Below are 27,987 nucleotides of genomic sequence, written 5' to 3' on the forward strand. Positions count from 1 at the left end.
GTCACTACCTTGACCCCTCATTGAAGCTACACTAAATGGGCTTGGCCGTTTTCAACGTCGCATCCACAAGCTGCTAGGCAAATTTTCCAGCCGTCAACGTAGTATTTTCGGAAGGTCGCGTTCAAAGGATTCCGAGCATCGTCTCGGCCCAGCTGTCAAGATGGTGCTCTCCACAATAGACGAGATACCAATCGAGTTTGATAAGAAACGTAAGCTTCCCTCCCTACCCCTCTCTGTTTGCTGGCGCAGGAGTAATTCTCAGTATTCGTGACAGAGCCAGGCCTTAACGATTGACAATGTCTAAAACAGAGTATAACGAGCCGACGACGGTCGATGTCAAGTCCGAGTCTATCCAGTATGCGGACGAACCCGTACAGTTGGAGTGGACGGAAGAGGAGGAACAGGTCATCAAGCGTAAGCTCGACTGGCACACTGTCCCACTGGTGACGACCTTGTACCTTCTCTGCGTATGTGATTTTCTCCTCCCGTCAAAAATTAGCTGGCTGTCGCACCGCCACTGACTTGCCTATCTTCGGGGTAGTTTTTGGATCGAGCGAATATCGGAAATGCCAGGATCCAGGGCATGGCTAAGGATATCAACCTTGAAGGATACCGGTTCAACTGGGCCCTGTCAATATTCTACATCATCTACCTTCTCGTCGAAGTGCCAAGCAACATTATTCTTAAACGCGTCGGCCCACGATTCTACCTGCCATTCCTTGTCGTTGGGTTTGGTTTAGTCTCACTCTGCACGGCTTTCGTACGCTCATATGAAGGACTCATCGTTGCCCGCGCCTTCCTGGGAATCTTCGAAGGCGGTGCCATGCCAGGGTTCTCCTTCTTTCTGAGCAGCTTCTACAAGAGAGAAGAACTCTTGTTCCGGCTGGGAATCTTCATTTCAGCAGCGTCATTAGCTGGCGCATTCGGTGGCCTGCTTGCCACTGGTCTTTCTCGCATTCCGGAATGGGGGTTCGACAGTGCACCTATCCATACATGGAGGAACATATTCTTCTTCGAGGGATTCGTCACAATGCTCTTCGGAGGTTTCGCACCTCTCTGGATGCCCACAAGTCCCGCTACCGCTTACTTCCTTGACGAAAGACAACGAGCAATTGCGGCAGAGCGTCTGCAGCGCCAGCACAAGGCCGATGTTGATCAGAAAGTCACTCTTTCCGACGTGAAGCGAGCCGTGTTTTGCATCCATAACTATACATGCGCCTTCGGCTTTTTCCTGATCAACATAACTGTTCAGGGAATTTCGGTATTCATGCCGACCATTCTTGCTGACTTGGGCTGGACTGCGACGCGAGCGCAGCTGTACTCTGTACCGCCGTACGTTGTGGCTGCTATCACAGCCATCATCATCGCGTGGTTCAGCGACCGAACACGTCAACGCGGTATATACCTTGCCGTGTTTTCGATGATTGCTGTTATCGGTTTCGCCATTTTGCGATTTGCGACCGAGGCTAACATCAGATATATGGGCGTAAGAGCTCTCTGTCCTTTTGTCTGCCTCCTTCGTACATTCACTAATGATCCTAGGTATTTTTTGTCACTGCAGGTGCTTTCCCAGGTGGTCCAGGATTTTGTGAGTCAACACCTTTTTGCTGTCTGATTCTTTTGCTAACATCGTTGCAGTGAGTTGGGCGATGAATAGTAAGTCTATGACCTTCGGTCGGACTGAAGAAAGTGAAACAAGCTGACGCACTCGACAATAGACTCGGCAGGCCCTTCCGTACGCGCAGTAACCAGTGCCTACGTTGTCTCCATTGGCACCATGGGTGGAATTGTTGCGACGTAAGTAGAGGTCTCCAAAAGCCTGCCAAAAGGCTATGACAACGCACATCAGTCTTTGGTTTTGATCAAGCCATGCCTGCAATTTTACTGATGTTTACAACAGGTGGACCTACACGTTCAAAGACGCCCCGAAGTACTTCACTGGACACACGATCAATCTTGTCGGACAAAGTTTAACAGTTCTGTTGGCAGTGTTCGGCATATTCTATTGCTTATATGAAAACAAAGCCAGAGCTGCTGGAAAGAGAGATCACCGCCTGGATGGACGCACAGAAGCTGAACAGAGTCAACTTGGTTACAGGCACCCATCATTCCGCTACATGTCATAGGGTAATCAATCGAGGTAGTTTAGCAGCTGAGTGTTCAATCCAAACTCATCCCATCCAGCACAAAGTTGTGCCCTTCAAGTGAGCCATTGTGGTGCCTTCCTGATGGTACCCCAAAACCGGAGGCGTGCATAAGTGCATGTAGCTAGCCTACTCGTCGCAGTAGTTACACGTGATAGATTATGCAGGTGAGATTTATCGTCCTGATTGAGAAAACCCATCTGGTTCTTCATTTAGTTGCATATTCCCCCGCATTTAGTTTGACCAGTCCTGTTCAGCTTCAGAACGCCCCAAGTTGATGTTTACGGTAGGCTCTTATTGGCTTGAAACCAATCCTTACAGATACGATGCGGCTCCTGAACACACGAACGAAGGAACTGCGCGTTTTCACCCACTCTCGCATTCCATATGCTATCCTGTCTCATACTTGGGGCTTGGAAGAAGTCACACTTCAGGACCTGCTCGCTGGAAACGCGTCTAGTCTTAAAGGTTATACGAAACTGGATGGGGCTTGTAATCAGGCATCGTCGGATGGGTTCGACTACATAGTAAGTTGAGCCTGGCAGCCCAGTGTCCCTGACCCTGAGCTCCCGCAACAATAGCAAGGTTCCCATTAATTGACTTCGCAGTGGATCGACACTTGTTGCATCGACAAGACAAGCTCATCTGAGTTGACGGAGGCCATCAATTCCATGTGGGTCTGGTATCAAAACTCTCGTGTCTGTTATGCATACCTTGAAGACGTCACCCAGGAAGATGTTGATGTTCTCGGTGGCTACTCTAAGAGCTTCATGAATAGTCGGTGGTTCACGCGTGGCTGGACGCTTCAGGAGCTCATTGCACCTTCCACCGTCATATTCTACTCAGATGACTGGTACGAAATTGGCACACGAGACCAGATGCGAGAACCTCTGGGGAAGATTACCGGTATCGACCACAAGTTCTTCGAATATGGAATCCTAGGTCGATACAGCATCGCCCAGAGAATGTCCTGGGCTGCGAAGAGAAAGACTACCAGAGTCGAAGATCAGGCGTATTGTCTGCTTGGGTTATTCGGGGTTAGCATGCCTCTACTATACGGCGAAGGTGAAATGGCGTTCATCAGACTTCAGGAAGAGATCATGAGGCGAACGGATGACCAGTCAATATTTGCCTGGTTGTTGCCTGGACATTCAGACAGGCCGTCTCGCAACACTGGGTTTCTCGCCAAGTCCCCCTCTTGTTTTGATCAGTCTGGCAGCGTCACCAGGATCGATGCCGACCATCGCGTGGCACCGTATTCGTTCACAAATAGAGGCATCCAGATCGAGATGCCGATACTAGACCCGAGCAGCTCGAAATATGGCTTCTCATTCATCCCCGGAGATAACAATGAGCAGATTGGTTCCGCTGCAGGAATCTCATTCACTTTCTCTCCAACGAGCACGATAGCTATACTCAACTGTAACAAAGCGGGCCGTCAGATAGGGCTCTATCTCGAGAGAAAAAACGATCTTGAGCCATTCTACAGGTGCAGTCACAAGCTTGGCTTTGTCTCAGTTCCAGATAATTGGGTTAAGCAGGCAAGACTTGAGACCATCCTCGTCAGGGCTGAAGATCCGGAAGATATGGAATCGCTGTGGGGCAAAGATTCCGATGCGCAGCATATCGTCGTGGAGTTGCCACAAGAACTGGATCATGGGTACTACGACGTGAAGGCATCCCCGGCGGATCGTTGGGTCAGTAGTGGCCCCTGGAGCCACTCCATCATGCTCTCTTACGACGTTGAAACTAGCGGCAAAGAAGAGGTCCCTTATATACATGTTCAGAACGCAGAAACTGAAAACGGCTTCTGTTTGTTCTTCAAGTTCAAGGCTCCAGGTCCGCATAACGCGTGTCTTCTGATGGACGTGGCCGCCGGAGAAACTCCAACCATTCCACAATCATCATCATTCATCGTTGCTGGTCCGCTAGCGGAAAGCCGCCTGGAAGGAGAGGGAAAATTGGGAAAAGTCACGGCTGAGCTGAACTCTTCACGATTTGCGAAGGTCTGGAAGATTACGATGGAAAAGAGTCAAACCACTTTAGATGCACTGGTCTGATAGTTTTGAAGTTGCTGGTGCACAATAGAAACATATGTCTCAGCTAAGTATTTCAAATACACGGCTGGCCCTGACAGGTACTAATCAGACAGTCAGAACGCCGTGATATCACTTCAAATTCTGTTCTCTGTTGACGTGGGGTCCCGGGCCATGTGTTAGCAGAATCTACTGCGACATGCCTTGGTTGGTCTTGACATTGCACCGGCTTCTTCATCAAAGCTGGGATCGAGGTTCCGCAACCTAATCGAGAGATGCATCATGATTCTCAAGCTAACATAAGATCGAGGGTGCTAAACGCTCAGTACAAGTTCGAGAGCCGCCGACACTAGATAAAAAGCACGAAGGCCGAGACGCCCGCCTGCTTACTTACACAGATTGCAGACTTACCTTGGACAGGGGTAGTGTCTTTTCTAGCGCAACTCCATGACCTCTGATGTCATCTCGGAGCTGGGTCGAAAGCCCAATGTACCTCGTCGCGACAAGTACGTGTTCAACCAATCAAATGGCTGTATGGCATAGCAATCCCAGCGAAATTGTTAACAGGGACTTGGTCGTCTCACTGGATCTTTTGCACCACGCATCATCGACTTGCACGCTGGAGGATTTGACGTGGAATTGCCAAATTCGATGGGATGTACATAAAGCCAAGACACTGACAGCGGCAGAGGCGTATTCCAGCAGTTGTTTCGGTATTTTTGATTGAGTGTGTTTCAAGCCACTGCAGCAATCTGACCGTCAATCGGGGGAAATCCTTCTCAGTCTGCAGAAAGGAAGTCAATTCGCCCAACCCAGGAACAATGGCTAGGTCTCAGTCACCGACCTCACCGGCCCGTACCGAAGTCGACCACTCCAAGAACGATGGCCAAGACAACGAGGAAAACGGCGTGCACCATCGTCACCAAAAACCTCACCACTCTGTTGGATTCTGGCACCCATCAATGAAAAAAGTTCGCGCCCATGTCATTCGGTTATGGATTCAGACGATCAGCATCCTCTTTCTTTTCATCCTCGCAGTCTTATCAATGTACTGGGCTGTTCTCTTCCGTACCGAGGACAACCTGAGATCAATCATCGTCCATGTCGTCGACTTTGATGGACAGTTTTCTCCGTACGAATCAGTACAGCCAATTGTTGGGCCAGCAGTTGTACAGACCGCGCAGAAGTCACTGGACAAGCCAGGCCCGTCACTGGGATGGACTATCTTACCGCCTTCATATTTCAACAACGATCCTACAGCAGTGAGAATGGCCGTGTACGACTGGGATAGTTGGGCGGCTGTGATAATTCACCCCAATGCTACAGCAGCTCTCCAAGAGGCCGTTGCGACTGGAGATGCAAACTACGACCCCTCAGGCTCAGTGCAGATCATTATACAAACCGCGAGAGATTCGACAACGTACCAGAGCGACATTTCACCTTACATCACCCAATTTACGGAGCAATTTACGCAACAATTTGGAAAGCAATGGGGCCAGACTGTTATGTCCAACACGTCCTTGAGTCGAGATAACCTCGCGAGAGCATCTTCTGCTGTCAACCCCGGCATTGCGCCACTGATGATTGATCTACGCCCCTTCCAGCCTGCTACTGCTACACCTGCAGTGAGCATTGGTCTAATTTACTTGATCATCATGGCATTCTTCTCTTTCTCTTTCTTCTTGCCAATTCACTCAGTAAGTTGGCATAGTCATCGCATCCTGTTGATATACAGCTGCTAATCTACCCTGCGTAGAAATACGTACAACCGCAGGGTCATCCACCTTTACACTTCTGGCAGCTCATCATCTGGAGATGGCTAGCTACGATCGTCGCCTACTTCATCATCTCCCTCAGCTATAGCTTAATATCTCTCGCCTTCCAGATACCGTTCAGCGCGCCCCCAGCTTCACCAACGGAGCCAGCCCCTACATTTGGAGCTACAGCTTATGGCCGCGGCACCTTCCCAGTCTACTGGATGCTCAACTTTGTTGGCATGTCCGCTCTAGGCCTCGCCTGCGAAAACGTCGCAATGATTATTGGGCAGCCATGGACGGCTCTGTGGCTCATTTTTTGGGTCATATCGAATGTTTCGACATCCTTCTATGCCATCGACCTATCACCCGGATTCTACCACTGGGGCTATGCTTGGCCACTCCACCAGGTTGTTGAGGGCAGTCGCCAGTTGCTCTTCGACTTGCACTCCAGGATCGGATTAAACTTTGGCGTGCTTTTCGCCTGGACAGCAGTCAACACTGTGCTCTTCCCATTCTGTTGCTACTTCATGCGATGGAAGACGGAGCACGACAAGAGAAAGGCGGAAAAGGAAAAGGGTCGATATGTGGTTGAGACTGAGGATGGTGAGAAGGAGTATAAAAAGCCTGAAGGGCAGAAACCACCCATTAGAAAGCGCGGCTTCATGAGAGGTCTTTGATACCTCAAATGATCCATGCTTATCTCGACTAATTAAGAGTTATAACTATCCCATAGAATAATTAGTCATTTGAATATGTATCTAATTTTTCTCATGTTGCCAAGTTGAATACGCACTTGCTGCATATATAAGCTCCCTTGCCATAGGCTTCGTGACATCAGGAACGTGAAGATTTCCACGTATCAAAATGTAACACCATGTCAATTTGCAAACATCATGTCAAAAATATTTGGCATCATGGCAAAATTCGTTCAGAGGGCCTTGCGGGAGCTACAGGGCTTGGCTTGGGTATTGTTAGTGGTGGCGGGGGGGTCTTAGCACGATCAGCGCTAAGATTTCATAGTGATCCTTAACTCTACAGCGGGTCCAGGCAGGGAGAAAATGGAAGTAAAGGACGTTATGCTATCGCTGCGGAACAAAGAGTTAGGTATACACAATATGCCGATTACCGAGGCATGCTCCAAAGCCCGTAATATTATCACCAGTACGCCGAATTGCCCAAATTCCCTGACTCAATTGAAAGCTTGGTTGCTCACAAGTTGGCGTGGGGCTTGTCGAAGGGGTCGCTCTTCATCGCTTCTTCGACCTCCTTGTACGCGTCGTACCCGTACAGCCAGGGCTGCACCTCAGGGCACGTCCACCTGCTAGGGAACGCGCCCTTCAGCTCCTTTCCAAGTTGTGACAAGAAGATTTGATCTCTGGCCTCTTGCTCAGGGCCGTCATTCATATGGAAATCATGGCGCTAGAGAATGTCAGAGACTGTCGTACGATGGATGCCCGGAGATCTAACGAGAGAAACTCACCTGCTTGAATGTTTCCCTGACGATAGATTCGCCACGAGCCTTGCGCAACTTCTCGTATGATTTTAATGCTGCAGGAAGTTGCGACTTAGACTTGATGTGACCAAGGAGCAGTCCGAGGACAGCACCATCCTCCACAGCTGAGTTGGCACCCTGTGCAAGGTAAGGTAGCATGGGGTGGCATGCGTCACCGCTTGGCAAGCGTCAGTGAGGGTCGACATCTCATATTTGGAAAGGGTACTCACACAAACACAAAGTTTGACTTCTCGTTGACCCAAGAAGTCATCTCCTCCCCTGGAAACATGTTAGCTCATACGATGATGGGTCTGAACACGAAAACTTACTGTGCATCAGCTTCCACTTCTCAACACTGTCAACCGAGCTGAGGAATTTCTTCAATATCGGGTCCCACTCATCAAACCGGCTTTGCATCTCTTCGATTGATCCTGCTTGACGGCTCACACCCTTGGGAAGATCATCGGGTGTAAGCAACACCAGGTTGTACATCTTCTCCGCTCTCATCGAGTACCCAACACAGTGAGCACCGGGACCGACCCAGAAGTGGACCTGAGGCTTCTGAATCCACTCTCTTAGCTCCGGATCCGTGACCTCATCGAGGTTGAGAACCACACGGTAGGCAAGGTCACCCGTTGCCAGGGGAGGGTCGTCCTTCTTCAGGTAGCACGCACGCGACCGCGACCAGAGTCCATCGGCAGCGACGATGAGGTCTGCCTTGGCCTTGATTCCAGACTGCGTCGTAAGCTCGGGGATGTCGAAGTCGATGTTCTCGACCTTCTCGCCGAGGTTAAATGTAACGCCGAGTTCCTTGGCGCGCTCATAAAGTGACAGCTGCAGGTCGACGCGGTGCAAGTCGATGAATGGTGCCTGATACTTTGCGCGAATATTCTTGTTGAAGTTCTCCTCCAACGCGAGCACTTTTCCAGAGTAGCGATGCACCACCAGATCCGTCGGCTCAGATGCCGATTTCCACAGTCTGTCTGGCAGACCCCATTTCTGGAGAATGCGCGTGGAGTTGGGCGTTACTTGCAGGCCCGCACCGACCTGGGGAATAATGTCAATAAACCTCATTTGGGGCCCTCGAACTTTGAGATGGGGCTCACCTCGAGGAGCTCCTTCGCGGACTCAAACACGGTGACCTTGTGTCCCGACAAAGCGGCTGCCACTGCGGTGGCTAAACCACTCAGCCCGGCGCCGACAACAATAATTTCCAGTTGGACTGGTGATCTGATATGCGCTGTGACCTTCATATTCATCGTCAGCATTGACGTGCGGAAAACCCGTCTTCATGGAATGAGAACTCACCGCCATGTTTCCGTTGCTGTTGGGTGAAGATGCGTTTGCCCTGGGCGAAAACCAAGAGTTGAGCCAACGGAACATTTCAAAATTGCTTGGCGATGAGCTGCAGGTCGGTAAAGATACAGAACCAAGATCTGGAAAAACACGTCGCGACGGCAGGAATCCCTTACCCTCAAATCCTCAAATCTTCAAGAGGTGGTTGCAGCTGGGTTCAGCAGTTCAACCCATGTTCTTTACTTTCGCGGACCAAGGGGCGCCGGCAAGTCCCTAATGCAATCCCCGGAGATCCCCCACACAAGCCGGAAGCACGGGATGCGTCCCATGGGGAACAACTAATTGCTAGTAATTAGGTGGACGCCAGTGGCTGAAGGCGGTGGTCACAGGTGGACAGAAGTCTCGGGATATCCGAAGATCCACGGGTTATCCGCCGAAGTTGTGTCCCCAACGGCGCCAGTTCGACGACGAAGGTAAAGGTCACGGGAGAATAACCCAAAAAGGCTTTAGATTGGTGGGACTGGACAGATGGAGGCGAAATCGGCAAAGCCGGCATGAGAACCAAACTGTCTCCAAATCTGGCACAGAAGCGATGGAACAGTCAGCTTCCAGACCATTTTGTGGGTTGACTTTCGGGTGCGACTTCGGCGGAGCTCAAGCCGCTATCTGCCGGATATATGGGAGTTGTCAGCGGCCATCGGGAGAAAGGTGCGGCACATCATCGTGGACCAACATCACGCACGTACTTACGCGGCTCATTCTACCGGAAGACAGCCAAAACTATACTCCTTGCTCAATCACCTCACAACAAGCCATTGCGATCAACCATCACAATCTTCAACGTCATCACTTGCCTTGTTCCATCACCCCTCATTCTCACAACAACCCCGCATCATGGCGCCCAAGGGTCCTTTCAAGCTTGTCACAGTCAACACCGCACCTGAGCGTGCGAAGAGGCTTATCGGCCGCATGACTGAGGCGCTCAAGGATCAGTACACGATTGACTATGTCGCCAACTGCGAGAGTAAGTTGAATAATTCATCCATAATGCAAACTCTGTAAGCTGACGGTATCGACAGCAATCGCCGAGGTCGAGGGCAAGGTGAAAGAGCACAAGCCAGACGTCCTGGTATGAGTAACCCCAGCCAACTGAAGCTTCTTCAACTAATCAGCCTGCGCAGTTCTGTGCGTCAATGTGGACAGCGGATGAGGCAGAGCAGATTCAGGCTACTGCGAGGTCAATTGTCCCGAACATTAAGACCCACGCGATCCCCCATGGGCTGCAGGTTGAGAGGGGGCCAGATGCTATTGTTGAGCACCTCCTTGAGAAGGTTCCTCAACTGCTCGAGAGCTAGTTCATCCACCACATTGAAGATGCAATGAATTGAATGAATAAAATCATCTAACAGAAACCTTGAGAAATGCTATATCCACTACCTTGATCGGGTATTAATCGCAGTAAACCTTCTGGATGAGTGATGTTGTGCATCTAGCTTTGGATAGTTCATCGTAAATCTAAGAAAGGACTGTTTGACTGAGTACCAGGTGATGCAACTTTTGTTAAGGGAGGCGAGGGAAATGCAAACCATCCCATGGAAATATGAATCGTCATGGCGTGGGATAGGAACAAACAATGCACATAGTCATCCGGGATTCAGGGGGCGTGAAGTGCCATCAACGATAGGAGCTTGGAATCTTGCAAGACATTCATGTTGGGAATTCATGTATCATTTAGTCTAATCCAGATGAGCAGCTCATCATTTGTGTCCTTTCACTCAATGATTTCGCCAAGTCTTCGTGCACCTCAATTCATTTCATATCGCCTTGTCCTACATGTGCTCTCGCATCTACCGTCCAACCTCATTCTGGAAGGTGTTGACCAGCGTGCCGATATGGGGAAGAATCTCAACGTGGAACTCGTCAGCGTCCTTCAAGGTGACCTTTGGTGTCCGGCCCAGGCCAACTCCAGCAGGAGTTCCGGTAATGATTACTGTTCCAGCGGGTAGGGTTGTGCTTTGAGACAGGAAGCTGATGAGCTTCGGGATGCTGAAGATGAGGTCGCTGCAAGGCCTGTCAGTATTGATGAAAGGTTATGAGAGCAAGTGAACTTACTCAATGGGAGAGTCCTGGAGAACTTCGCCGTTCTTCAAGCCACGCATCTTCAACTTGGTTGGGTCAGGAATGAGATCCTTGGAAACCAAGGTAGGGCCTGTTGGAAAACATCTTGTTAGTTTCATGATCCCGTCTTCCCAAATACCCTAGGATAACTCACCCAATGGACAGGATCCATCGAATCCCTTAGCGAAGCACCATTGCGACTGGTTCAGTTGGTACGTCCGGGAAGAGACGTCGTTGCAGGCAGTATAACCCAAGACATAGTCCAGAGCGCTGGCCTCGGAGACGTTCTTAGCGGTCTTGCCCAACACGACGGCGAGCTCAGACTCGTAGTCGCCGCAGTCGTCAGCCTGGGTAAGCAAAGGAAGTACCGTAGGCGCGGGCCATGGGTCTCCTAGTGCAGTGCTTGGCTTCCTGTACAATGAGTTAGCACTGATTCTCCAGCGGTTTACACCGATCCGGGCGATCTTACAAGAACACAGTCGGGACCGTAGGCAGTGCCAGACCAGTCTCCTTTGCGTGTTGGACATACTGTTTGAGGTTAGCTTCATGTCTCTGGCCAGAGTAGTAGAGAAACATCATTGGCTACTCACGTTCAAGCCGATGCATCGGATCGTTCCGACCTCCTCGGCAGAGACGGGTGAGAGGATGCGGTCAATGACGGCCCGCTCCTCGGTCTTGGAACCCGGCTTGATGACGCTAGATCCGGACCATACCACAACCTTCACTTCCTCGCCCTTGCGCACAGCGAGACCAACATCAACAGACTCTGATTCAGGCTCACCAATGAGGATTTTGTTGGAATCAGAGCGGGGGACAAACCGCACGAAGCCTTGAGTTTGTCAGCGGCGGCGTTCTAGTGTTATCATCCATTCGTGCGAGATGAACAACTTACGGGTGAAGGGCGTTTGTGTTTGTGAAGCCATGGTGTATGTGTTGTCTGGTGCGTTCCTCAAAGTCAGGTGTGCAGTGGTATCGTAAGATTCGAAGCTCAAGTCAGACTTGGAGTGGCAGTTCGGATGATATTCACCAGCAGGAGGGTAGAAGTAAGGGCCGTTCCCGCATCGTGAAATCCGACTGGAGAAAGCCCGCTATCCCTGCTGGGGTTCTCCCCCGCACAATTGCCGATGGTTGGGGGTGGTCGGCTCGGAGGTCCGGGAAGTTCGAGAGTTCGCTCCCAGATCTTGACGCCGCGTCGTGCCAATCGTAAGTCCATCCACCGTGATTGGTCAATGGCCGGCTGACACATTGACGCCTGCGGAAAAGCCGGGCAACTCAAAGGCGCAGCTGGGGGAATTGTGGGGGAGTTGCGAGGATGAGGGATGATGGCGATGTGGGATGGAGGGGCCGAGAAATGAGGGGTCGCTGTCGGCGGCACATGCGCCGACCATCGCCGACGTCGTGGCTTTGTGGATTCGCCGGTACTTGATGACGGTTTGTTTAGAAATGGGCTGATCAGAGTGGACGTCTTGTGACAAGAGCTATCCGTTGTCGGTCGGAGCTATTATTACTTGCTTTCCCTGTCACGCTGTCGCGTGTAAGTAGTCCAGCTTTGACAACACATACATCCAGACACTTTGCATGAGGGACACCGACCAGAGAAGCTCTCAAGCTGCCAGAAGACTCACAGCCATCGCTGCAACGATTACACCGCGAGATTCACAGATATCATTCGTGGGAGAACACCAGCAGAACATGTCTGGAGCACAGGAACAGGCGCCTCATGGCGCCGAGTACCGTCAGCACCTTCCAGACATTAGCATTCCTCGCTTCACGACGATGCGCAATCAGGATGCTCACGAATATGCCAAGGTGTTCAAAGAGAGCGGCAACCCGCCGTGGCTACATGCCCTGTACCTTCATTGGCGTAGCCTTTTCAAAGAGCCATACACCGGCATCACAACAGATGGTGAGATCTGCCGTGACACCCAAAACCACTAACTTTCCCGCCAAGAAACCATAATTGACCCGGATTTAGGCACGGTCAAACGGGACTTATTCAAAATCGCCGACGAGGGCGTGCCGATTCAGCAAATTGTCGATGCTACAAACGCGGTTCTGTCACAGCTAGACGACAAGCAGAAGACAATCCTCTCATACCATGTCGATTCCCCGGAATGGCGATCATGGTCGAACCCCGAGTTTCTCCTCAGCGACAAGGGTTTACGGCTGGATGAGTTAAATCCGCAAATCCGCGACAGCATCCTGAAAGTCCTCGAGACGACGCTATCCCCTGAGGGGTACGCGAAGGCGCTCGGTGCCATGCGCGTAAACGGCTTTTTGGGCGAATTGGTACAGACACCCACCATTTGCAACGAATTCTCTTACAACTTTGTCCTCTTCGGACTGCCCTCGGCGACGAGACCATGGGGCTTCTCATTTTACGGTCACCATCTGTGCCTGAACATTTTCCTGTATCAGGGTCAGATTGTAGCATCGCCGTGGTTCACTGGGGCAGAGCCGAACCTGATTGATGATGGCCCATACAAGGGCACTCGTATCCTTGAGACCGAAGAACGGCTAGGCTTGCAGCTTATGCAGTCGCTCCCAGCAAACTTGCAGCAAAAGGCGCAGACCTACAAACTCCTCAAAGACCCCGCAATGCCGAAAGGACGGTGGAATCACGACGACCAGCGACATCTCTGCGGCGCCTACCGAGATAACCGAATTGTGCCGTATGAGGGCATTTTGGTGTCGGACATGACAGCCGAGCAGCAGCAGCTGGTTCTTGGTATCCTCGAGCAATATCTCATCTATCTTCCTCAGAAGTCCAGGGAGATCCGGGTCAACCATATCAAGTCTTTCTTCCAGGAGACGTACTTTAGTTGGATTGGCGGCTTCGGTGACCAAGATCCCTTTTACTACCGCATCCAGAGCCCGGTTATCCTCGTGGAGTTTGATCACCACTCAGGAGTCTTCTTGACAAACAAGGAGCCCGCAAAGTTTCACATTCACACTCTTCTTAGGACGCCCAACGCTGGCGACTACGGTATGGCTCTTCGACCACTGATTCCTGGTATTGAGCAAGACTTTGTGTGGGAAGGTTAGGCATACCGCGGTCTCTAGGAATCGGGTAGAGGCCACCAAGCCGAGTGTATGTACTTTTAATGAGAAATATCGGCTAGAGCGCACTCCATTTGCTCCATAGTCTGCCACCTCTGTTTCCCTTAGCTTCAAAGCCCAACCTCTCTGGCGTTCCAACGTCAATCCCGAACCTCTCATCCACAACTGGAGCATCCAACAAGCTATCAATGCTGCGAGAATCTGCCTCGGTCGCACTGCGACTCCACCACCCCAAGGCGAATGTGTATCCCTGAAATATTCGGTCGAGTTGCTGCTTATTCATCCATTCAGCCTCTTCGGGAATGTGGTTCGCACACAATTCGCTCCCTGCGAATAAGGCCATGCTGCTTGCTATTGAATGAGGGCTTCGAGGAAGAGTGCCTTTGAGATCGACCATGATGTAGGCCGTCAGTCCAAGGATCATCATGGCACCAAGCAAGATCTGAAGAATGAGTTTCGGCGTATAGTTCATTATCAGGCGAGATTCTTCTCGTGAGATCGTACCGTTTACACTTTGTTTTTCGTTTTGCTCCTTCGTCTGAGTTGAAGCGACGATAGGCGTTCGAAAGATGCTCGAATCCATTACCTGAACCATGAACTTGGTGTAGAGGCCGTTTACGACATCGATCAGTTGATCAGGATTCTTGGTCAAATCGTCCCTGCTGACCCCCGTGGTTCCAGAAAGTATGTATCTGAAAAATGGATCGGCCGGGTCATCTGAGATCGAGTTCGTAACACTTTTATCGAAGTGAGGTTGAATACGATAGGGGAAAAGATCTAGCTCGGAATCATCGCGGGTGAGGTTCTTTGCAGTTGACTCATTAGGAGTCGGTGAGGATGTGAGGCTACTTCTTTGAAAGATGATTTCGCCTTTTGGCCCGATGAGGGACGTGAATTTCATCCCAACCTGAACCTGCTGAACAACCTGCGCACATACGAAAGGGCGTTCTGCGAAGAATATCCCGATCGATGGGCAGCCCATCGGATTATATGGACGTGCCGAGTCTGGATTCGTTTTGCAAGGGGAGCATTGTTTACTAACAAGAACTCCAATATCGAGATCAAAAAATAAGCCCACCAGCCCGTCTGTTTTATCTCCTGTGGCTTTGAATGACACATTCCTGACTTGACTGTCATCTCCTACCCGACAGGTCTCTGGAAGCAAGTCAATAGCGGTTATCGTTGTCGACACTGCGCCTCCTGCGGTGGATTCTCCTCTATCTCTAACTGTAGCTGGGTGACAGAAGAGTCTTGGTCGCAGTGAAGGCACCTCAATACTGAAGTTGAACTTCTGATTCGAGCCACCTAATTTCAAAATATGGTACTCATCATCGGGTGAGCCTACGGAGTCGAACGATGGAAACACTAGATCATTCCATGTCGCTGAGTCCGGGCTTTCTGTCTTGTTCAGCCGCACATCATTCAGAAGCGTCGCTGCACCGCCATCGTTGACAGCACTATCACTCCAGTCCAGGTTCCAAGTATTTTTGAGCTGAGTATTGAAGTTGATATTCGTGGTGAACAGCTTTTCAGCCCACAAATTAGAGACGACAATCGATAGAACGCTGCCTAACAACGCCGCGAGGATGGAAGAGGATAGCCCAATATGACCTCGTCTGAGAGCCTTGCATAGCGCAACAGGGGTTACTTCCCCCATCGGATTGTTCGTAATTCCTTGGTATGATGGTATAGCCCGAGCCCTCATGACACTGAAGATTGAAAATGTGGTGATAGTGAAGTCAAGGCTGTTGAAAATACTGGCGATGGCCAACACGATGAGGGCTGAGCTATATTGTGTTCCGTAAAGCGCCCAGAACATGTCCTGAACTGTAAACCCATTGCTCTTGATGGATTGACGATACGTGACTTCGAGCGCGATGATAGTGACAAGTGGCAGCGTGAAGGTAGCTATCACAAAATACAACCGCGCTGTCATGGGAATCCAGCTGCGCTGTTTCTGTTTCGGCTTTCGTATGAAACTCTCATCAGCTAGAAGTATCTCGCGGGCTTGTATTCGGAATTTCGAGCCATCAAAGTCTGTAGAGAATCTGTGTCCGGATAGCTCGTATGATATCTGGCTAGTTCTACATTCTCCAAGAGGGGCCAAGATGGTATCGATAGACGGACTTCGAGCGAGAATTGCAGCATTCGAAGCAAGCAAACTAGGATCCTGAGAGACGGAAGGAGTAAATTGAAAGATAATACCCAGTGCGAGTAGGCCTAGCATCATCAGGCTGACCACCATGATCCACAGAGAGAGTGGTCGGAATCGAAGTCTCTCTTGGGTGTATGTCCCTTCAGCAGAAGCTATTCCATGGGATTCGATCATGAAGGATTCTTTGAGAAAGTTTACAGCAAGCTGAGTGATGACAGAGGTTGCGGACGCAATCATGGTGTCGATTTCGAAGAACTTGTAATATCCAGCTGGAAGGTCTTGTGATGTATGGCTCATAAGTTCAAACATGGCGGCAGAACCTCCTGTATCATTACCCGAAGTGTACTTTCGAGCGGAGTTGCCAATGTCTCTGCGTGGTCCATCCATAGTTGAGTCGGCGGCGACGAGAACAGAGTACAGCAACTCAGACAGCTGTTGGTCGGTCAATTCGTCGAGTTGTTTATCGGCGTCGAGTGGCTCTTTAGGGTGAATCAGGGTCTCGTTCTTGTTGGTGCCCATAGTAAGAATGCTCTTTCCCATGGTATATGCGACTTTGCAGGATACTGCTGTGATATTGGCCATCGATGTTGTGTAGTCGAAACTGTAATATTCGGTTCCAGGCTTGGTCCTTTGTGTGATGTTACTCGCTATGAGGAGTAGGCGAAGATCGACTTGAGCCCCATCGGATCTTCCCTTGTCGGAGCAGTACGCCCTATAAATATTGTACGTCGTTAAAGTCCCAAGGCAACTCTCGCTGCCATCGGCACAAGTGCTAAGAAGGATCCTTGTGTTTCCACAAGAAGGTATCTGTACTTCCAAGGCCCCACTGAATTCAGTGATGTTGCCATCTATCTTATCGAAAACGGTGATGTCCGGTTCTTCGCAGATCACGTGTGGAACGATAGAGTCTACATTGGCGGAGACATGCTCGATATCGCTGATTCCTGGTGTTTCAGTGACGGACGCGTCTTGGAAGACAATTCCCTCTTGCGTTCCAACAGGTTCTGATATTTGCCCTTGGAGCACCTGCAAATACTTTACTGCAGAGACTGCAGAAATGTTACTAAACGAATAGCTCGAGTATGTGACATTTCCAGAGAGAATGGTTCTGTCTGTTCTATTATTCAAAGACCAATTTGTGGTTTGCCAGAAAGCCGACCCGTCAAAAGCTGAGTTCACTTGTATCGGAAGCGGCCCCGACATCTTGATGGCTACGGGTACCATTAGCGTCGTGGATAACAGAGTAGCTAATTTGAGGACAGCGGAACCTGTCATCGTGGCTGCTGCTATCCAGTGTCCGTTTCGGAATGACCTGACCAGCCCCGTCGATAGGATCGGAGAGACGTAATCTAGCAGGAGACTCTTGGGTCCCGGGCTTGGGCCTCTGGCCATTTGCTGCCATGGCTGATGCATCTTGCTATGGTAGTCGACTTGCCTCCAGAGGCCCGTGATGGCCACGAAAATAGCGGTAGGACCGTAGGTCCAGGAAAACCTGCTTGATGTTGCCGTGATCATGAAACCCGAGTTTGCGATGTCGTATCGGACTAGAACCACTAGTGCAATCCAGAGGGCAGTGAACAGAAAGGCAAATCCGAGTAAAGAGGTCGTCCGAAGCCAAGGAGGCGTCCATAGCGCTCTACGTATTGAAGGCTCTGGTACGCCTCCTTTCAACGCCTCTACGCTGTCCGACCATCCATCGAAGGCTGTAGAAGTCGGCTTTATGTCGGCATGGGTCTTATGGTCTCGCAGAATATCGATGAGCGGATAGGCAACATCTGATCCATCATTGTCTGAGCCCCAGACTTCGTTACGTTGGTGTTTTGAATAAGTTGCCGGAGTTGATGTCGAACGATCGTGGAGTTGAGATCGCGGATTCTCTCGATTGTCGAACCCTGGGTCGTAACTGGTTTCGCTAGAGAGACCATAGGCGGAAGCGATAGACCACACGTCGACAGTGCTTGGAGACGAACCCTGAGCTGAAATAGTCTCAGGATGATTCCTGTCGTTTGGGGCGACAGATCGTCGTGTTATGTCCATCGTCGAAGTAACGGGTGGGCATGAGGCGGCTGCCTTGATCGCTTGTTGGTAGGAGGCTGTCGAAAGGTATGTGGTGCCTCTATGACGATAAGGGATAGAAAAAGAATGAAAGAGCAACTAGATGTTGCAGGACCCGTGATATTTATCGCACAGAACCTGCGATCTTTTCTTTAGACATGCTCGTGCTGTGTGCAAGAGGCTGTAGCTCAAACAGCCGATGATGAAGTGCTCGTTAGGCAGTGATTCTCGCAGGCCGGAGAACAGCGTCTTCGATGGATGCAAGGTGGATGTGGTTACCTTGGTATGAATAGTCTCTATATTTATCAGTCAGTTCAATACTGCATATCGGGTGCTAAAATCTCACGTCAGCACAAGGATGCAATGCAAGATAACTATGTATCGCTCCTCAGCCTGATTTTGATATCTGAACAAGCCGGAACTCAACTTAATGCGGAGGGAATGTCAACCGATCGGGGGAGGATCTTCCCGCTCCTTCAGGGGGCTCCACTGTGTAATCCTGAGGACCAACAGGGTTTCTCGTCCTCGAATGCACCTGAACCTCAAATGGAGGACGACGGAGAGCCTGCTGCATCCCGCCACACGATATGCAGTTCTTCGGACTGACGAAGAGAAGAACATAACGTAAAGTGACTACAAAACACTCGAGGAAATGTTTGTGGTTGCGTTATCGCGGCCATCACAAGATAATCTTCAGCACCTTCAATCTTGGCTAAGAAAATGCAGCTAAGCCACAGCAGGGGCCAAGAGACATTTTGGGGTATCAGACCTTACTACGTAATGTTCAAGGGACCAGCGAGCAAATATACGATCCTCAACGCGGGTCTCAAGCTGGCTAAGATCTGTCAGAGCCGGCATGATTAAACTCCAAGGTAATCCTCTCATTGCGGTGGAGATGTGTGCTAGACTGAACCTCGGGCCTAGCGCCGTGGTGCATTAGGTATTTGCGGACTGGGATATGCCCTGAACCAAGATGCCCATCGAAATTGCCAGCCATGTGCGCTGCCCTGACACTTGGGTTGGAATTTGCAGGCTGCCGAGACCCATTAAACTGACTTAGGCTCTGGAGAGCTTTCTCAAGGTTGGACGCCCCAGCATGAGACGCGACTGCAGACTAAGATCAGCTTTCCTAGTTGAGTCTCATGCATAGATTTTAGACTGACTGCTTCCCGGGCTCGTTCACTCATCCACCTCTCAGCGAGTTCTGATGTGTGAGTTGGTGTGATGGAAGAGGATCAATTTGGGCAAAGGTGAGTTCTTCAGCGAAACCGAAGCCTACGCGGATTCCGCGCGCCTCCTTCTGCCGTTTTCCCGTAGCCCCCGCAGGCTAACACCTCACCTTCTTATTTGAGTTGCGCCGCGTCAACGTCAACGTTCAAGGGCGAACTCAATTACGAGAAAACACGCAACCGTTGACTCTTCGGTCAAAAGGCTTGGCGCTTATAACGCTGTCACAAGCTTCAAAGCTTACATCAACGTCAAAATCCAGTTCACTGATCCGTTCACTCACTTACCAGAGCCGTGATGCAACTCCCGCCGCACCACCTGTACTCCTTAGAGCTCACGCCGCGCTTCGATGCCGACGGCGCGAGCAGCTTATCGGTGCTGCTCCGGCTGCAATTGCCGGTCACAAAGGCCCACGAGCCTGTGTTTGTGTTCAACACCTTCTACGGCAACGTTCCCGGGCATCCGTATCAAGAAAAAGACATCAACGCAACAGACGACGCCGGCCCCCTAGAGCTCCAATTCCACGACCTCCCTTCAGAGGGCCGGGACAAGAAACAGCACTGGTCCTTCACCAGAGAACCCCGGGGCGACATCCTTCTCCGCTTCGATGTCTTCCCCCGGAAAGTAGACATCAAGACCCCGCTCGGCGCCCGCATCGACCTCCGCCGCGACCAGGGCGGCCTGCACGGCGCCGGCATGTGGTTTCTGCCGCAGCTCATCAATGATCAGCTCTTCACCGTCCTAGTCAAGTGGAATATCCCGGCCGACGCGCCGGCCTCTACGCGATGCGTGTGGAGCTACGGGGAGGGAACCAAGCCCATGGTCCGCGTCGATCGCTCCGAAGTCGTTCGGAACACCATTTTCATGGTCGGGCCCGTTCAGAGCTCTTCCGGAGCGTCGTCGTCTGCATGTTACTGGTTCGGTGACCTTCCGTCAAACCTCGACCGAGTGAAGGGATACAACACCGCCCTGTTCCCGAAGATGGCGGAGTTCTTTGGGTCGTCTGGTGGAACGTATCGCATGTTTCTGCGGAAATCCATCGTCGGCTTTGGTGGTACCGGCTTCGATGCAAGTTACATGCTGGAATACGATGACAGGAGTAGCGACGTCGAAGATGACCGCCTCATCCAATTGTTTACGCATGAAATGGTGCACAGCTTTGCCACGATTGATTCAGGCGAGGCAAATGAGAATGACTGGTTTGAAGAAGGTACTGATCTCTGATATAAAGCCCATCGTCTGGCATTTAGAAACTGACACTACGCAGGACTTGCAGAGTTGTATTCGTCATATCTGCCCTATCGCCTCGGCTTCCGTGGGAAAGACTTCTTGATCAGCACCATCAACGATCATCTCCAAGGCTACTTCACCAGCCCTCGCATTAACATGGACATACGCGATGCGGCCGCGGCCATGTTCAACGACTGGTACGCAGAGTGGATTTCCTACAAGCGCGGCTTCGCGTACCTCCTTTTCATGGATCTCTATCTGCGCCGACACACCCGCTCGTACGACTTTACCACGGCAGGGCCCCTCGACTCCATCATTCTCGACTTGACAACAAGGCACAAGCAAGGAGAGGCTGTGGGCGCCCGTGACTGGCTTGCCGCCCTAAAGACGTCTCTTGTGGGCGACGAGTTCCCAATCGAGGAGCATTACCAAGACATGCTCCGGGGAAGGGCGGTCATGAACTTTGATGGCCTTTTCTTGGGCGAGCCATCCAAGACACTGACGGCAGCTCAGCTTCCTATCATGGAATTCGGGTTTGATAAACGAAGTACGAACTCTCGCGTTGTCACGGGGCTTATTCCGGGCTCAACTGCGGATAAGGCAGGCTTGTGGGAAGGAGCTCAGATTGTGAGCGTGTCTCGAGCCAGTGATTGCATTGATGATATCCAGAAGACCTACAAAGTGGTTGTTCAAGACGGCAGGGGCACTCGTTTGATAGAGTATGTGCCCCGGGCGAAGAAGACTGCCCTCGCCTGGCAATTGGAGGAAAGCGGTTGAAGTATTTGGAGGAACTGGGTTGCTTCTGCTATCTAATTGTAGACTAAGGTACATGTAATGAGAACGAAATGAAACAGGAAGAAAAGTAGGGTATGCCGTTCTGGTGTTACATGTACTGGTGCTGTGTATCAAAAGGAGAGAAAGGAGGATAAGAAAGCGGGTAGAGGGGGGAGGAGGGGAGACGGGATGTGCTGTATCCTTGATGGTAAACTCTGCGATGCGCAAACGACCTTCAGTTGAGGGATCCCTCCCCAGCTTTGACCGCAATGACAGTCAAGCCTCCAATCACCGAAGCCAGCCCTCCAATGACTTTCTTGGCTTTGGACGACATCTTGTATTCAATGAGCAGCGCGTGGCGGGGTAGAACGATGCGATCCTCGCGCTGGTCGATGTCCACAAAGATATCATCATAGAGATCAAACAGGTGTGTGTAAAACCCCTGATCCATCGACTGGGGCTTGTTTACCGCCTCAGTAAAGGCTTCGTCGAGAGCGGAGTGTCGGATCAAGGCCTTGAGGGGGGGCAGTGCTGTGAGGTCGGGAACTTCGATCTGCTGGTTGTTAGTATTTGTGAAGGTAATAGACTCTTGATGGGACAAGCAAGAGCTTACCGAGCGAAGTGTGGCGATCGATACAGTCGGCTTGAGACACAATACGTTGGTCTTGAGGAAGCGTTTGGCTTTGCTGGTGTTCGCCTCAAATGTGCCTTCGATAGCTTCCACGAGCCCTTGCGGATCTTCGTAGCTGGCCGCTGCCAAGATGGTGCCACCAGGGCGTGTAGAAATGGAGGATTTGGTGAGGAGGAGGCAGGATTTTGTTGCCATGATTTGAGATATTTGGTGGTTCTTGACGAGCAAAGTAGGCTGTATTTATGGTGTGGTCTGGTGTGTAGTCTGGTGTGTAGTCTGGTGTGTAGTCTGTTTGTTCCCTTAAAGCCCCCCCAGGAGTGGCATCAAAGACTTTATAACAATGCGTCAACCGGCGGTTGGATCAGACTTACCGAGGATACCATTACGACATCTACGTAGATGTGTGGAAATGTCCACAGTAGCGGGTTCGTGAGCGTATCTACAGAATCGAGGACAACAAGTCTTGACAATACGAGTAAGTCCGTGATTCTGGGCAGGAAACCACCACATGACACCGATACCGAGGATGACATGATTTGTAACTGTGTGATACGTCATGATGGGATCAAATTGTGTAGAAAAATTGCGAGAGCGCGAAGGCGCGCATCAAGTCCAGCACATGTTGTGTCTCGAGCTACGCCAACAAGTGTTCCTAGGACCGTATGTCCACCGCGAGCGCCAACAACTTACGCTAGAGGACCAAAGGCGGTGTTGCACGTGAGCAAGAGCCATCACACTAATGGACGTTACTGAAGATGGTGTTGCGAAGCCGGGAAATACGGTGCTGAGCCTCTTGTTACTATTGAATGACAAACAACAGCCAAGATCCGTAATCGGTGAGTCCACGGTGTGCTGGTGACAATTCGTGCGCCGCCGCCCGTTGTTGAATTCGCGACTCTCTAGTCGGCTTTGTAACGGCTTGCATCGGAGTAGTGTACGCTAGAGAGCCGGAGACCGCCGGGATTGTGGTGCTGTACCGTACCCTATGTCGGAGCCCCTGAACACGATCAAGCTATACGTACGTACGTACTCGGTTTCCTCGTGCCCGAAGCTTGATCAGAGTAGAGAGTACCTCCGAAGTCGAGGTGTTTTGCAAAGGCTTCGAGTTGTTGTGGTTGTAAAGAGGCGGTGCGAAAACCGCATCATGGAGCTTTGCCAATGACGTCGGGCAACATCCTCTGCTCACTAATTAGCCCCCAACTTGGATTTCTCCACGAAGAATGGGGATAAGGTCGCCTTAACTAGCCCCAACCAACAATTTGTCCACGACCAATGGTGACAGCGGCTCAAGGGTGCCATACCTACCTTATGCAAGGTACAGAACACCCTCCGGTACAGGCGCTGCTCCGGTACGGGGCAGCTAGCTCTGGAGTAGAGCAGCTTGCGCAGGGGAAATCTCGTGGAGATATCCGTGCCTTGACTGGATTCTTACCGATGAAATGTTCGTGGAGAAAAAAGTACTGCCAAGGAACGTCAAGCCACCACCCAACGGGCTGATAACGTCCCCCGCACCACCTCCAAAGCACCGTTGTGCTGGAGGGACGCTGGCAACTCAGCCTAAGATCTCTCTCTTCCCGCGCCGCCATCCAAAGTCGAAACCAAATTCATCCTTTCATTATATACCCAAAGATCGAAACCTCCTGGCGAACCGCATCACGAACCTCGCAAAGTTGACTCTGAGCTGCCAACATGTCTGCCGAAGACAATGGGCAAGGCAGCAGAGACCCGGTAAGTTGTCGGATGCCTTTCAGATGCCTTCCTACATGCATCTGGGCCGCTCGCAACACAAGCTTTCCCTGCCCATCATCCCATGTTTCTCCACACCGTCGCTGAAGTTTGCGGCACTCCCGCTCATCTCATCTCGGCCCCATCCCATGGGATCGGATGCTCTCAATGCAAGGTTGCTCCATCCTTTCAGGGAAGAGCATGCGAAGCATGTCCGCCACTCCATGAAGCACCGATGCTAATGCTACTGTTCGCAGTTAATCCCCCGTGGAGACAACTTCATCCCTTTCGAAAGATCAGACGTTCGACGATCCCGAGTTAAGGACGCGCTGAATCAGACGAATGTCCTCGCCCCGAGCCAGTCTCCGACTCAAACCCCGCCTTCTGGACGCAGGGGAATCGAGGAGTCTCCCACCACCGGCGGTATCGCCGGTCATGTCGTCGGCCCCAGCACGTCCACAGCGCCGTCCACGGCGCAATCGCAGAGGGATTCGGTTAGCGCCGGCCAACAGACTCTCACAACTCTCACAACTCCCACCACTGCCGTCTCTAATACTAATGCAACAACTCAAGACAACGAGCAGGCGGACTTCTTGATCTGCGGGTCGTTTTTGATGTACGGTACCACGGCCCCCAAAAGTTGTCAACGTATATTCACGCGCCCTTGCGATCTAAAGTATGGGATTGTTCTACCCTGCCTCGAGTTATTGAAAGAGGTACCTACTTATGTACTAGTAGCTGACAGTGGTTAACAGACAACACAACTGGCAGTCTCACGTCCACATTAACGATCAATACCTTATTGTCCATGAGGAGGCCGCTCAACAACGCCTCATGGGACCTATCGGCAGCCGACATAACGCAAGGTCTAGAGCATTGAAACCTTACCAGTCTAGAGCGACAAAAGTAGTTTTGGAAGAGCGTCCAACTTATCGTCTTACTATTCAGGGCTGGGATCATTTTGTCACCATCATCGGCATGCTTGATCAAAATCGACCTCGACCAGAGGATGAACACAGGAATCACCGCATCACATGCATTTCCACCCTATGGCGTTCGCAGTATGGAAACGATCGTCCCGGTTTCGGGATGCAGAGTAAGTTTACAATTCCTCGCTCAATCCTGTGGTCTTCAATCCGAGTAGGTAACTATGTAAATCTTCGTGACTGACGAACATCTTTTGAATTCCTTAGCGGACATTAGTGACGCAAACAAGGCTATTCTCAACAGGAGCATACGAAACGCCATGACATTCTTACTGGATCCCGAAGGAGAAAACTCCTCGACGTCATTCATCGACGACGAAATCTACTTGACAGATCAGAGGAACAATCCAGCTTCGCAAACTCAACAAGTCGAACACTCTGAAGGAGCAGGGGCGATCGACGTGCATCCGACGGTTATGGAGTTCATTCACGGATTGTCGGCGGAGGAATGTGATTACTACATTGCTGTATTAAAATTGCTCAACATCCAAGGCACTGGGTAGGCAGGCCCAGCAAGTTGATGAATTCGCGCTGCATGGTGAACAGGAAGACTTTATGTAGCTTGGAAAGATTACGAAGGTGAACGATTGTGAGTTCATTTGTTTGCTGAGTTTGGAAAGCACTGGCAGAAGCATACATTTACTTGCGAGCGGGAAATCATCTTTAAACAGAATGAGGTCATACCGGAGACGGGAACCTGGGATGGCGTTTGGACGGGAGCGACCTGATTGCATGTAGCCAGTCTTATAGACAGCGTTGATAAACTTATATTCAGTGATCGAATCGCATCATTTGGACTACGTATATGCTGTTGCGTTAGGTTGGGAGAACAACAGGGCCCAGCCAGTTGAGATGTCGAACGCAAACCACAACAGTAGTAAAGGGTGTATTCTCACAGCGCATGAATGAGTAGAGGGATGCTGCAGTTGAGCCTATATAACTTGATCCTCCAGTCTAATTGAGCCGACTCTCCCCTTTGGTGATTAGCATTCGGTCAGTGACCTCTTCGATTCCCTCTAGAGTCGCTCTCGACATTCTAGTGCTCAGCTCCTCAACTTCACAAGACACGACTTCGGCTTTGTGAATATCCCTTCAAGGAGTGCATCGTCCTCCAACTCAGCAGGCAACCTCATAAAGTCCAGGTTCCAAACTAACAGCGTAATGATCAGCTTCAACTCCATATACGCCAGTCTCTTGCCCCAGCATCCTCGGGGGCCATAACTAAAACTCATAAATGGACCAGCTCTGTTGTTGAACACGATTTCGCCCTTCTCGTCGGGCTGCAACCAGCGTTCTGGATGGAGTTCTTCGGGAGGGTATTCGGTCAAGGCCCAGTCTCCGACACCCTCGTTGGCGACCTTTTGTGATGTTTCGCTACGCTTCGCCTCGTCGACTTTGGCACCGGCTTCTGAGACCGTTGGCCCCGCCAAGAGAAAGACGAGGGGCGTTCCCTTGGGTATGCGGTACCCAAACATGTCCATGTCGACAAGCGTCTCCTTCATGATGGCTCCGGCGGGACTGCTCAGACGCAGAGTCTCTTCGATGAATGCATCGAGGTAGTGGACGTGAGTCTTTGTGATCTCGTCAACCGTAGGCTCTCGCTTCTCTGAAACTGCATCTGGGTATGCAAGCCGCAACGCTTCTCGAAGCTTGGACTGAATTTCTTGGTGAATACCCAGGTATTTGACTGTGAAGCAGAGCGTGCTGTGTGTAGAATCCTGCCCGCCGACAAGGTAGCCCCAAATCATGTCGTGTATCCTTGCCGAATTAAAGACCGGCTCTCGGCCGGCGGCGTTTGCTGCTGAAATCTCACGCGAGACGATGTAGTCTACTGCCGAGGCAAATTCCTCCTTAGAGCTTTCGCCGCGGGGTAGATCCTCGACGGAGCGGTCGATATGAGACTGGAGAATGCTTTTCTTCAAGCCGAATGCCCGGCGGATAGTCGGTCGATTATCATCGTAGAGAAAGAAGAGCTTGGGGATGAGTGCACGGAAGGCACCGTTGATTCTTTCGTTGAGAGTATTCAGGGCGAATAGAAGCGGTGGTGGAAAGAGTTTTGGGAACTCTGCAAGTTGTGAGACGTCAAACTTGGGCAATTCGGATCCGTTAGGTGAAGGAAGCACCGCGAGTCTCTCATTGGTGTAGCTATCTTCCACAGAGGTGCCAAAAGCCGCAGCGTTCATGATGTCGTAGGTAAAAGCCTCGAGGTCGGCATCGGCCTCAAAGGGCCGGCCATTAGCGATGGCGGCTTTCGTCTTCCACAGTTCTATGAATTTGTGAACCATCTTATGTGAAGCTGGCGCCGACACCTGCATTCTGTCAGCATCACACCCCACAAGTTCAAGTTGTCCAGTTACGAGCGGTATCATACCCCATGTAAGAAGCTTGGTGTCATGAGGTCTTTAGTGAGGAATTTGGTGTCCTTGAAAGAAGGATGCGAATCTTCCATGGAGATGAAGTGCCCAGGAATCACACTGTTCCAGGTGATATCGTTGGTAACCCCACGGCCGAGATCTTTGCCTCGCTTCGACATCAAGTCGCGGGCCTCGCGGTAATCTGCAATGACGATGTGCGTCCTATCGAGAGGTCCAGGGAAGAATTGAGCAATGGGGGTGTTGTGCTTGGAGAGCAGCTGCGTGAAGAACTTGAGCCAGTATTCCCCCGCATTGTCGAGTTCGATGAAGTACGGTGCATCTCCCAGGATTCGCTTTGCAGAATCGAGGTTGAACGGCGGTCCACCAGCGATCGGCCTAGGTAAGAGTCGAAGATAGAAGAGACGAATGGAGATGGCGATAGTAGCGACAATGGCCGCATATACGGCGAAACCCGCCATGGCCTTGATTATCAAGATGCTTTTGGGATAGGCAGTCTGGTCTAAGTTGTGCGGATGAGTTTCTCAGAATGAGATAACGACTCAGCGGCACAACGGACTGCTTCAACAACGTCGAATCGCGACAGTTTTGTATCTCCAAAGTTGACGTGCATGAGGGCCGCGTGGAGTCTGCCATCCATTGGAGGTAAGCTTCGGATGAAAGTTGATGCTCTTGGCGCCACCTTCCCTGCTGAAGAACAGGGACGGGAGTGAGCACTAGCACTGTAGAACAGCGGCACAGCGGTCGCCGCGGCACCCGATTCGGTCTCGGCACTGGCGGGGTATCCACTCGTGGCCTCACCGGCCTCCGGTGCTGGCGACGACGGCCGGGAGGGGCACGAGGGGGACGTTTCGAGTGTCATGCGAGGTTCCCGTTTGGGCGTTTTCTCCTTGTCATAGTATTTCTCTTTCTGGCCATTGGACTATCTG

At 51.2% G+C, this 27,987-nt stretch overlaps 12 protein-coding genes across 12 annotated transcripts; 6 read left to right on the forward strand and 6 right to left on the reverse strand.

Annotated features, from left to right (window-relative positions):
• Positions 1–160: 160 nt before the first annotated feature.
• CABS01_07749 (major facilitator superfamily transporter) lies at positions 161–4,204 on the forward strand (the record flags this gene model as incomplete). Its single annotated transcript, XM_060541111.1, has 9 exons — positions 161–209; positions 310–467; positions 542–1,486; positions 1,543–1,588; positions 1,639–1,656; positions 1,719–1,797; positions 1,901–1,958; positions 2,435–2,671; positions 2,753–4,204. The coding sequence occupies 9 exons, from the start codon at positions 161–163 to the stop codon at positions 4,202–4,204; spliced, it is 3,042 nt and encodes a 1,013-aa protein (XP_060402611.1).
• Positions 4,205–5,001: 797 nt separating this feature from the next.
• Positions 5,002–6,614, forward strand: CABS01_07750 (MNNG and nitrosoguanidine resistance protein; the record flags this gene model as incomplete). Its single annotated transcript, XM_060541112.1, has 2 exons — positions 5,002–5,877; positions 5,937–6,614. 2 exons carry the CDS (start codon positions 5,002–5,004, stop codon positions 6,612–6,614), a joined length of 1,554 nt encoding a protein of 517 aa, XP_060402612.1.
• Positions 6,615–7,146: 532 nt separating this feature from the next.
• On the reverse strand, positions 7,147–8,812 carry CABS01_07751 (FAD binding domain-containing protein; the record flags this gene model as incomplete). The annotated part of the gene is made up of 6 exons (XM_060541113.1): positions 7,147–7,356; positions 7,418–7,607; positions 7,660–7,708; positions 7,759–8,476; positions 8,536–8,676; positions 8,738–8,812. The coding sequence occupies 6 exons, from the start codon at positions 8,810–8,812 to the stop codon at positions 7,147–7,149; spliced, it is 1,383 nt and encodes a 460-aa protein (XP_060402613.1).
• Positions 8,813–9,619: 807 nt separating this feature from the next.
• On the forward strand, positions 9,620–10,080 carry CABS01_07752 (uncharacterized protein; the record flags this gene model as incomplete). Its single annotated transcript, XM_060541114.1, has 3 exons — positions 9,620–9,749; positions 9,805–9,854; positions 9,907–10,080. The coding sequence occupies 3 exons, from the start codon at positions 9,620–9,622 to the stop codon at positions 10,078–10,080; spliced, it is 354 nt and encodes a 117-aa protein (XP_060402614.1).
• Positions 10,081–10,572: 492 nt separating this feature from the next.
• CABS01_07753 (fumarylacetoacetate hydrolase) lies at positions 10,573–11,766 on the reverse strand (the record flags this gene model as incomplete). Its single annotated transcript, XM_060541115.1, has 6 exons — positions 10,573–10,786; positions 10,838–10,934; positions 10,998–11,254; positions 11,313–11,371; positions 11,434–11,672; positions 11,736–11,766. 6 exons carry the CDS (start codon positions 11,764–11,766, stop codon positions 10,573–10,575), a joined length of 897 nt encoding a protein of 298 aa, XP_060402615.1.
• Positions 11,767–12,421: 655 nt separating this feature from the next.
• Positions 12,422–13,888, forward strand: CABS01_07754 (uncharacterized protein; the record flags this gene model as incomplete). Its single annotated transcript, XM_060541116.1, has 2 exons — positions 12,422–12,749; positions 12,795–13,888. The coding sequence occupies 2 exons, from the start codon at positions 12,422–12,424 to the stop codon at positions 13,886–13,888; spliced, it is 1,422 nt and encodes a 473-aa protein (XP_060402616.1).
• Positions 13,889–13,961: 73 nt separating this feature from the next.
• Positions 13,962–18,095, reverse strand: CABS01_07755 (uncharacterized protein; the record flags this gene model as incomplete). The annotated part of the gene is made up of 1 exon (XM_060541117.1): positions 13,962–18,095. The coding sequence occupies one exon, from the start codon at positions 18,093–18,095 to the stop codon at positions 13,962–13,964; it is 4,134 nt and encodes a 1,377-aa protein (XP_060402617.1).
• A 1,542-nt stretch (positions 18,096–19,637) lies between these two features.
• On the forward strand, positions 19,638–21,347 carry CABS01_07756 (uncharacterized protein; the record flags this gene model as incomplete). The annotated part of the gene is made up of 2 exons (XM_060541118.1): positions 19,638–20,550; positions 20,608–21,347. 2 exons carry the CDS (start codon positions 19,638–19,640, stop codon positions 21,345–21,347), a joined length of 1,653 nt encoding a protein of 550 aa, XP_060402618.1.
• A 232-nt stretch (positions 21,348–21,579) lies between these two features.
• CABS01_07757 (metalloprotease 1) lies at positions 21,580–22,170 on the reverse strand (the record flags this gene model as incomplete). The annotated part of the gene is made up of 2 exons (XM_060541119.1): positions 21,580–21,897; positions 21,958–22,170. The coding sequence occupies 2 exons, from the start codon at positions 22,168–22,170 to the stop codon at positions 21,580–21,582; spliced, it is 531 nt and encodes a 176-aa protein (XP_060402619.1).
• Positions 22,171–22,987: 817 nt separating this feature from the next.
• On the reverse strand, positions 22,988–23,561 carry CABS01_07758 (uncharacterized protein; the record flags this gene model as incomplete). Its single annotated transcript, XM_060541120.1, has 2 exons — positions 22,988–23,153; positions 23,281–23,561. The coding sequence occupies 2 exons, from the start codon at positions 23,559–23,561 to the stop codon at positions 22,988–22,990; spliced, it is 447 nt and encodes a 148-aa protein (XP_060402620.1).
• Positions 23,562–23,664: 103 nt separating this feature from the next.
• CABS01_07759 (uncharacterized protein) lies at positions 23,665–25,189 on the forward strand (the record flags this gene model as incomplete). Its single annotated transcript, XM_060541121.1, has 4 exons — positions 23,665–23,703; positions 23,958–24,316; positions 24,456–24,796; positions 24,894–25,189. 4 exons carry the CDS (start codon positions 23,665–23,667, stop codon positions 25,187–25,189), a joined length of 1,035 nt encoding a protein of 344 aa, XP_060402621.1.
• Positions 25,190–25,729: 540 nt separating this feature from the next.
• On the reverse strand, positions 25,730–27,519 carry CABS01_07760 (cytochrome P450; the record flags this gene model as incomplete). Its single annotated transcript, XM_060541122.1, has 2 exons — positions 25,730–26,995; positions 27,058–27,519. 2 exons carry the CDS (start codon positions 27,517–27,519, stop codon positions 25,730–25,732), a joined length of 1,728 nt encoding a protein of 575 aa, XP_060402622.1.
• Between the last annotated feature and the right edge of the window lie 468 nt (positions 27,520–27,987).

Source organism: Colletotrichum abscissum (assembly GCF_030869225.1).
Source record: "Colletotrichum abscissum strain IMI 504890 chromosome Unknown Scaffold_17.1, whole genome shotgun sequence".
Classification (NCBI taxonomy): domain Eukaryota; kingdom Fungi; phylum Ascomycota; class Sordariomycetes; order Glomerellales; family Glomerellaceae; genus Colletotrichum; species Colletotrichum abscissum.